The sequence below is a fragment of the Megachile rotundata genome, chromosome 3, assembly GCF_050947335.1.
Source record: "Megachile rotundata isolate GNS110a chromosome 3, iyMegRotu1, whole genome shotgun sequence".
Lineage (NCBI taxonomy): Eukaryota > Metazoa > Arthropoda > Insecta > Hymenoptera > Megachilidae > Megachile > Megachile rotundata.
Window position 1 is genome coordinate 17,614,921 of NC_134985.1, and position 9,555 is coordinate 17,624,475.

A 9,555-nucleotide genomic window follows, 5' to 3' on the forward strand; every position below is an offset into this window, starting at 1 on the left:
ATTCAATGGCGAAATCCCTTTACCGAAATCAGTTTTAGGAAATTGAAGAAAAATACTGTCACATTTTAATTTTGTTTTTATTGTACGCTGTATCCAATCTGTCTCTATACTCGGATACATCAACATATTTTTTTATCGTTTTTTTTTTATTATCATAGAACGCTAATACAATTTCCACGACCTGACTTAAACAGTATGTATTATTATAAAGTGGTCGAGGGAAATGATAATTTCATTTTTCATAAATTACATAAATTCAAGTTATGATTAAAGTGATCATTTTTCTCGAGGAGCGCGCGTATGCGTATCTGTTTATTAAATTAAATTAAAGGGAACAAATTTCAAGAGATCAATATGAACAATATTTTTGAGTGACAAATTTCATCTACAAATATACATACATATATGTTTATATCGATGGTGCTCTATCAAACGTTCATTGTGTGTGTCGCGCAGATTATATTCAATTACGAATATAGCAACCGAACAAGACGAATTGACAAAATACCATAACGTGTACACTGTACTATAAGAAACCGTGATACAGAATATCATGTGATAAACGAATGTAACGTTCCGCTTAGTCTTTTTTTCCGCTGGACACCGTATCCAATTTCATATCACAAATTTTCATTATACGATCAAATGAAGGACGCATGTACAATTAAATAATACAATTTTCGCTTACACGATTCAGAAAACACAATTTATGACACGCTGTGTTAGAAGGATCAATAGTTGTAAATTTTAAATTGCGATTTCGTTCAGACGTATGTTCAATTTATTAAGTACAGTCAACACAACTACGTACTTAATTTAAATAACAGATCGTAACAAATACAGGGCAATGGTGATCTATCTATTACATTGATTTACAAATAAATGTTACAGGAGACAATCGCATTTTTTTTGTATATACCTAATCATTTAGGTACAGCAGCGAGCACAATAGGCTGTCCCTATGGAAAATGGCGGTAATAGAGAAAGGAAACCCTCCACTCGTTGGTTTTTGATTCGGTAAATTCTCAAATTTAGAGACTAGAAATTTTAGAACTTGGAGATTTAAAGAACTTAAAAATTGAAAATGTGAAAAATTTTCAAGTTACACATTTAATTTTCCCAAAGTTAGGTTAGCAAGTAGTGGGGGTACTCCTTCCCCTACTCTTAACCTTATTCCAAGAAAGCCTACATTTCACTCGAGTATATAGTTCAATTTACTGTAAAAGACGTACACAGTGTAATTTTGTTCGTAAACAACTACTAAAGCCTCTCACAAGTGATTTATTATAACAAACAGATCTAAGTATGTGTCATTCTACTCGATGCTTTCAAGAGCACGTCGTATTTTAACGCAACTTTTCAGTCGAATTTACTCAACCAAAATTTCTTATGTTTTCAATGCTTGGTTACTTATTCATAGAACAAAGTAAAAAATGATTTTTTAATCTAGATCCATAGATTCGTCATTTAAAAACATATTTCACACATTATATCCGTAAATATATACAGACATATATATCTCATAAACTTTATGTATTAAATGTTTCTTCGATCCTTATCACTTGCTAAACGTTCTCATATTTAATAATCTGTCAAAGTTGGTGTAAATTGCGTGCTGATATAAGGAATAAAAAAACACCTTGCTCCGTTTCCATTACACGGGTGATCTCGATTGGTAATTATTTTCTAATTATGCGATAAAAGATTAAAAACTCGGAAATTGCCTATTTATAATTATGCGAGACATGGTTCTCGTCGAAATATTGCATAGTCGAAGATCTTGTTGATCGGTAAATATAAAGTGATTGGTTTATAAATTTAATTTACAAAAACGTTCCGAGTTTCAAAAACTTGAACTTCGGGACAAAACGACGAACTTCGGACATGTTCGGGCGGGATCGTAATATCCTGGTGTAACGCGGGAACTGACAAGTTTTTGAATTTGAAGACTTCCTCGACTATGTTTCATTTCGTCGAAAACCACACGCATTAGTATCATAAACGTGTCATTCGAAACGTCGCGGTTTCTTTAATACTCTTCGCCACGTCGTATAGTAACGTATCAAATTCTTAAACGAGGAAGATTTTTAATCGATACTCACTATAAACGAGTAGTAAGTAGTAAATCTTAAATAAATGTGTTTAAAAACGAAAATGTGATACCGATAACAATATCAGTGAAAATAAAACGTGAAGAAAATCAATTGAAAAGAAATAGAAGAAAAGGAGATAAACGAATATGATGAAAAAAGAAAATAAAATCTATTGATTTGGTCTATTCCAATCGCATACGCGTTCAGACGAGACCAAATTATTTAGGTACATTATTTGTGTATGTTATTTACAGCGACTGAATATTATTTGTTTCTATTAATTATTTACATCGAATTGCATATATGATTTTATTCAATCACAATATTTAGACTGTTTCACCTTTCTTTGCGCTTCTGATTCATCCTCTGCGCCGTACAGATGATATCGGTGCTTCATTTCGGTCGCAACAGACTTTAATAAAATTAATGAAAACAATCAAAAACCAACGTAAGATCGAAGTGTCAGTAAATGTTTATTTACTTAATAAATAAAGTATTCTCGCGAGATAAAATTAATTTAACACTAAACTCACCAGACGTGAACGCACTCTTTTTGGCATTTCTTCTTGCAAACTGTAAATCTCGTTTCGTTTTAACGCGAGTTGCGAACCATCTTCGAAAATGACCTAAAATATACAATGATTAAAACATTAAAAAATGTCATTAACGAGAGAATATAAAAAGTAAGAAAATAAGTATTATCATAAATAACTTACAGTATACATGATACGATGATTTGTACCTCCAAAGATACCATCGTATAAATTTCCATCGGTCCATTTCACAATGACAGCAGCTCCTTGTTGCGGTGGGTTTCCAGGGTCATAATTCTACGAAGAATAATAAGAACATTTATATCTGTTTGAAAAAATAAAAACGAGGCCAAGGAAATGAAGATCGTGTACACACCAATATATCTGATGGGTATAAATCTTCACTGAAGCTGTCGTCACTGAATGTAACCATATACAACAAAGTATCATGTATAGAATCTACTTTGGCTTTGTAATATCGAGTATTACGATGCTTTGCCCAAACAATTTCTCCCTGTCGAATCGTTGGTATTTTTTCCTTCCCATCGTCGTGTCCATCACACGTTACCTACATACAAATTTCATCATTAGATAAATTATTTCAAACACAAACTCAATATTCAATTTTATGTAAAACAAGTACCTGAAGTTCTGGTGAATTATAAACGGGCACCATAAAGGTTGCACCAGAAACTAGACCGCATGATGGGTGAAACAAATTACCACATTCGTTACAGCTCAAACATGCTCCATCTTTCTGTCCACAGTAACAACATTGTTGTTTAACAATGTTCGGTTTGATAGTTAATACATTTATAGGATCCTTATTTATAGCGTCTTTGAAAGTTACACCTGGCAACAGTAGGGCACACACTATGTGTGCCCAATTACTGTCGCTGGTACGTTTAAGAGCACCTCCTCGCATGGGACATAGGCAGCACATCTTAAGAACAAGAAAAATTAATTCAAAATTTGATCTCTAAAAATTGAAAGATAATTTTATGTACACGTACCACTTGTGTTTTACCAGCTTTGCACTTATCGCAAGCCCAGTTTCGTAGGTCCGTAGGCAACACGGTAATCCCGTAGCAGGAAGCATGGACCGTCACGTGACATTCTCTACAACGTAGAAGTTTATCATTTTCAGGTTCTACCATTTGTTCCTTTGAATTTGCAACAAATACGCTGGCGGATACCTAGGAAATATGAAAAAGAAACATTGAGTCTATGCTTCTATTACCAGATATTGAACCATTTGGTCTATAACCAAATGCCAAGTCCACAAAACTCACCCATATTGGTGAGCTTTCTGGTAAAACGGTGGGTTTACAATATTTCCAATCCGGGGGCATTAACCTCCCATGTCCATTGCAACTTGAGGTGAAGGGTGCGCAAATTGCGCAATGAGATATTTGAGCACTCCAATAATCATTGAACGCCTTCAGCAGATCATTATTTGGAACACTGGGATACAACATTTCGGATATGTGTCCTGGTACCATTGAGACACGATTAGATACAGAAGGTGATTGGTTCACGGAACATGTCGTGATGTTTGCCTCTTCTGGACTATTTGTAGTCATGATCTCTGTAACATCTTTTTTCCTGGTAGTCGCTTTCTTCAATTTCTCCTTCGACTTTCGCCTGGACATCAATTTGATAGGCTTCAACGATGGCATATTCGCGTATATATTTTCAGGATTATTTTGTAGACACTGCGTTTGCAATTTATCATCAGAGTCGATTACGCTCGGAAATTGCTCCTCTTGTATAGACGGAATAGTAATCGCTTTCTGTGAACCGTGTATATCTAGGGTGGAATGATTTGTGACATGTATACCAGTGTCCAAATTGACCATAGTTGTACCCATATCAAACTGATCGATCTCCAACGGGTGGTCCACCTGAGTGGATACGCTTTTCACGCTGCTAACAATTGTACTCGTCTTTTTGAACGGTTTTCTACTACACATTTCATCGTTTGGGTTCAATGCTCTCTTCATGAGCAGATGATCTTGTATTTTCGGTACGATTTTTACAATTGACGTAGAAGCGCGTGAACATTTTTTGTTAAAGTCTATCATCATCGATTGTTTCTCTGCGGTCGAATATTTTGGAGTAGACGTGTAAAAGAAAGCTTTGTTGCTATTGCTTGGCAAGTTTAACGACGAAGATGAGGCGAACATCTCGGATGTATCTAAGTTTGTGGGCGAAGAATGAATCTGTGTATCCTCTTTTGCATCCTTTGAGATGAACAAATTATTGTTACTGCTTGAAAGTTGCCAAAACTTTGTTGCCATCATTTTGGATGTGTCGGTTGTAGATCTTTTTCCTAGGATTTTAACATCCGTAGTGGTTCCACTTATATTTTGACACGTTATAGTTTGCGTGAGTGGTTGCGATAATACAGTACCCTTCGCAAAGAAACTGTCCATTTGTGGTATTTGAATGGTACAAGGAGTTACAGATTTTGAAAGTTCCAGAGCTTTGGTGTCGTTCCTGGGCTCCTTCACTGCAGTCTCTTTCTGTAAAGTCGGTGGTTTGGAGAAGCTCGTGTTCAAGAACATGATACCCGGAGTCGAAAGTTTAGGCTCACGCAGTTTGGCGATAGGCCAAGTCTTTGGTAAAACTACAATGTTATTCGATAACGTACGACTATCATTTTCCTCCGTGATTGACTTTTCAGAATCAAGTTTAGGTGAAACTTCAGTCGCAGACACGTTGTACGCTGACTTCAAAACGCTCAACCTAGGTGCCTTTATGATATCCTTCTTCGAATAATTAGGTATGGATCTTTCAGTTAACATTGTTCCTACGCTTTTGCAACTAATGTAGCTACCTGGTTTCGCATCTTGAATCGTAATTTTCGTATCGTCGCCAATATATTCAGACTCTACAGCTTTATCTATTTTAATGGGCTTTGCTTGATCCAAGGAGGCATTTTTTAATAAAAATTGTTGTTTAGGATATGCCGATTTTATTGTTACCGCATTAGTCTTTTTGGTAGTCTTTGCGTAAACGTTTACCCGTTCATCCGTACTGTTATCTGTTAACTTTTCTGTCCCCTTTGTATCGCTACTGGTACTATAAATAGAAGTTGTTACTTGACCACCACTTGTAACGTTTAAAACAGTTTTAACCTTCACAGGGTTCGTATTAGTTTCGTTATCAGTGAAAATTATATTCTCCGGCACATCGCTTATTCTCTCCTCGCTTTCATCCGTTATTGAAGATTTGTGTGAGTTAAGACTCGGCATAGCCATAAGTTTTCGTTGAACGTCAGCGTCAGATACGTCCAATGGTTCGTTGATATCAAAGATAGATATATTCAAATGTTTACGTTTAGTTTTGTTCATGTTCTTTGCTTTCGGTTTCTTCTGCTCCCCAGACTTTGAATGCTTTTTCTTCTTTTTAACCGGTTTATCAATAGCCTCTGAAAAATCAGATCCTTCTTCCATTTTGATACTTCCTGTGATGTTATCGCTTGACATCGAAGTACTTATGTCTTCTTGACCGTCATTCTCTAACTCAGTGCTTTGTTCTGGATACACAGAAGATACGAAATTAAGACTATCATCTGGTTCTTCTTTTATTTCAGTCTTTACCATTACGTTGTCAGTAATAGTTTTATTAGAATCCTTCTTCAACTTTGATTTATCTTTATCGGCATTCTTTTTCTTTCGTTTCCGACTCTTTTTGCGATTGTAACCATCGTCGTAAACAGTAGCCTCATTAACATCTGCAATCAATATAAGTTATTATTACTGAAATTTTTATTAAAATTTCTGTAAATGAGTACGGGTGAAATGAGATAAACTATGAGATAAATCTTTATCCATAATAAATATTTTACCCATTTCTCCAGCTTTGAGCCATATGTCTTCTAAAACCTCTAGTTGCTGTTCATCTGGTCCGTCATCTACTTCCTCTAATTCTAGATCTTGTAATACTTTCTTGACATCCGGTGGAATATCGGGACGATTAACCAACTCTTCCATATCAACATCCGGATTCGTAGCCATGATATTTTTCTTTTTATGTATTGTATGTCGTTTATTTTTTGGCGCTGCATTCAAATAACTCTGCGGTAATTGACCATTACTGCTATTGCTACATAAAAGATCCATCTGAGACGGCATAGGTGCAGCTGTTTGTCTAGGATCTTCAGGATGAGGACCAATATCTTCTCCGCGTAGCCATAATTCATACCTGCAATTCATTGTTTCTAATTAGTTTATTTTAGCATCTACAACAACAGAATGAAATGCTTTTGATCAGTATACAACTTTATAACAAATTTTTCTCATTACCTTTCTGGTTGAAAACGCTTTACAAACGTGTCCATAGAAATTTTAACCATATCTTTACTACAGGTACATTGTGTAGCCCTTTTACCATACTCTACCCATCGTGGTGCAGCAAAATTAGTGGATTCAGCACAATTGAACCCATGATTAAAGCCAGCATGATAACCATAAGGAAAGGTAATCATTATTTCTCCAGCTTCTTGAGTTATCTAGAAAAAGAATGACTGGCTATAGTTACTATATCTATGCATTTTATTATGTCCAAGTTTAAACAAACAATTGAAACTTACTTTATTGCATGGAATTGAATATTGCCGTAATATTTGCGGAGAAATGAGAGACATTTTATGACGTAAAAACGCTTGACAACTTTGATAACTTGATGGGAAAAATCCGCTAGCAAGTCTTTCTAATCTTCGTCCATGTTCTGGTGGTATAGCATACCATGTCTTTGGAGCTCCAAAATGTAAATAATTTATTGAATATAAATCCATGTCTTCTGTGTGCCATGCAAATGTAGTTTTCCACATTCCAAAGTACAAATATGCTGTATTAACACCGTCAATAGATATACCATAGTCTTTGTTTACATAATCAAGTATTGTTCCCAAATGGTTGATATTCCATTCCTTTACATCTGGATCAGTTAATGAACCAGACACATCTGCACCATATATGGGTGCTACATATGTTATATTTTTCCAGTACTTCCTTTCTAAGTCTTCATAATCAAAATGACGTGGAGTATTGTACCGTTCAGAATTAGCTAATTTACTATATTCTTTCACAGTCATAGATTTTTTCTGTATATTAATTTGCTGATAAAGACCTTGCTTCCCAGTTACCACTTGACAAATCGGAGCAGGAATAACAAGATTTAAATCATCTAAATCATAGCCACCTTTCCTTGGAATCCACTCAGGGGGTGGAATAACTTTTGCTAATCCAGCTTTGTGTGCTCCTTTACTTTCCATATACTCGATGTATTTAGTAAAATCTTTAAATTCCTCATACGTAGGTCTAAAAACCTGGATGCGGGGAGTACCCCGCGAAATATTACTAACCATTTTTTATCTAATTTATTTACCTGAAAGTTGAAAGCAACAATTAGTATTCTTAATGTGTCAACTGAATTAAATAAGAAAAATTTATATTACTTTGCAATAAGTCTAAAAATATATCACCATATACAAGGCATACATCATATAATATCTAAAATCATTCTTATGCGATGATATGGAAAGCAATCATTGCAAATATGTAAACACATAACATGTAAACATTACATCACACCATTTTTATGCAATTTAAGTTAAATGCAATATTTGCATTATCAGTGAAAACACAATTAACATAAGAAGATTAAATATCAATAGTGATTAAAATAAATTTAATTCATTATAATGTAATTTTATGTTTTCACAAATAACATTCAAACCGGGAGGATGAAAGCGAGGTGCGATGTTTTTGAGACGAGACCGTGCCGGAGGAGCATAAACAAAATGGATGATATCTATTGTCAAGAAATTCTTCTTAAAATAAATGTATTCGTATCCCCTTGTTAGTTCGGAAAACAAAACTGACGTATCGCGAGGATGCAGAGGAATCATTGGCTTGGATGATTTATATCACATGTTAGATTCTTCAAGGGTGTTTTCACCGAAGAAACGATGGCTGATCACGAAATCTCGTGTTGGCAGTAATATTGACCGATCCAAACAAACACTTTCGAAATCACACGACTCATTGCATTGTAATCAAGCGAGATGCGTTACTTACGTTAAAATACAACGCGAAAAATCACCTCTCCTGTATAAACACCATGTTCAACTAATTATTGCCGTCGATCTCGCGATTTGACACATCCACCGCACTACCCCGCGCGTCATATAAAACTAATAAAGATGGCGTTCAAAACTGAATCAGTTCGAGACGCTGATCCAAATGTGCATGCGCAAAATGCGGGAAATTTAAATTCTTGCATTTTGTCACGTACGAAATTTATCATCAATATAATAACAGAAATCTATCGTTAAATGCACTTTGAACAAAATATTACTTTTCCTCGTAAGTGTTTCTACCCATAGTTAGGTACTATAAATTTGAAAATTACATAACTCAAGAAATGTATTGATCAATTTAATTAAACAAAGATGTTTTCTATATATTTGTGATGTCATAATTGCATAAATCAGAAAAATAGTTTAAATCGTAACGGAAATTACTTATATTAATGGCCTGATAGATTTTTTTTTATATACATACAAGAAAAATATTATTTATTTTTTTATTTATATTTGTCCTATTATTTATGTATGTTACTCTTTTTCATCGAATTTTCTTATCTTCATTACCTGAAATTTATGTATTAGCAAAAATGGATTACTAATCTTTAAAATGAAATATTTCATTTATGTTGTATCAAGCGCCACTCTGCGTGATTTATACGCAACTGTTCGATATTCAAACGATAAAAATGCTCCCGTATTTTATAACTCCATTACTTTATGGTTAATTTAACGGTTACTATGACGTACCGAATTACGAAAAGATTCGAAACGTTATGAAGAATAATTTATTAAAGATAATTATATCTTTAACGAAATATAATTTCCAAACAAA

At 34.4% G+C, this 9,555-nt stretch overlaps 1 protein-coding gene across 2 annotated transcripts; it reads right to left on the reverse strand.

Moving 5' to 3' along the window:
- Positions 1-58: 58 nt before the first annotated feature.
- On the reverse strand, positions 59-8,851 carry LOC100877957 (lysine-specific demethylase 4C). Of its 2 annotated transcripts, none has more exons than XM_003703046.3 (11): positions 8,713-8,851; positions 7,224-8,020; positions 6,937-7,142; positions 6,480-6,835; positions 3,919-6,365; positions 3,640-3,822; positions 3,270-3,569; positions 3,003-3,194; positions 2,810-2,923; positions 2,627-2,719; positions 59-2,505 (listed from the first exon to the last, which is right to left on the reverse strand). In XM_003703046.3, exons 2-11 carry the CDS (start codon positions 7,998-8,000, stop codon positions 2,407-2,409), a joined length of 4,767 nt encoding a protein of 1,588 aa, XP_003703094.1. In that variant the 5' UTR covers positions 8,001-8,020; positions 8,713-8,851; the 3' UTR covers positions 59-2,406. The 2 variants fall into 2 exon arrangements, with proteins under 2 accessions (XP_003703094.1, XP_012140078.1); XM_012284688.2 differs by lacking the exon at positions 8,713-8,851 and adding an exon at positions 8,091-8,214.
- Between the last annotated feature and the right edge of the window lie 704 nt (positions 8,852-9,555).

Excerpts from the sequence above, each read along its gene's own strand:
- LOC100877957 (XM_003703046.3), bottom strand. The coding sequence starts at position 8,000 with ATGGTTAGTAATATTTCGCGGGGTACTCCCCGCATCCAGGTTTTTAGA. Across the intron at positions 3,570-3,639 it reads AAGCTGGTAAAACACAAGTG|ATGTGCTGCCTATGTCCCAT; the intron begins GTACGTGTACAT and ends CTTGTTCTTAAG. Across the intron at positions 2,506-2,626 it reads AAAGAGTGCGTTCACGTCTG|TCTGTTGCGACCGAAATGAA; the intron begins GTGAGTTTAGTG and ends ATTTTATTAAAG.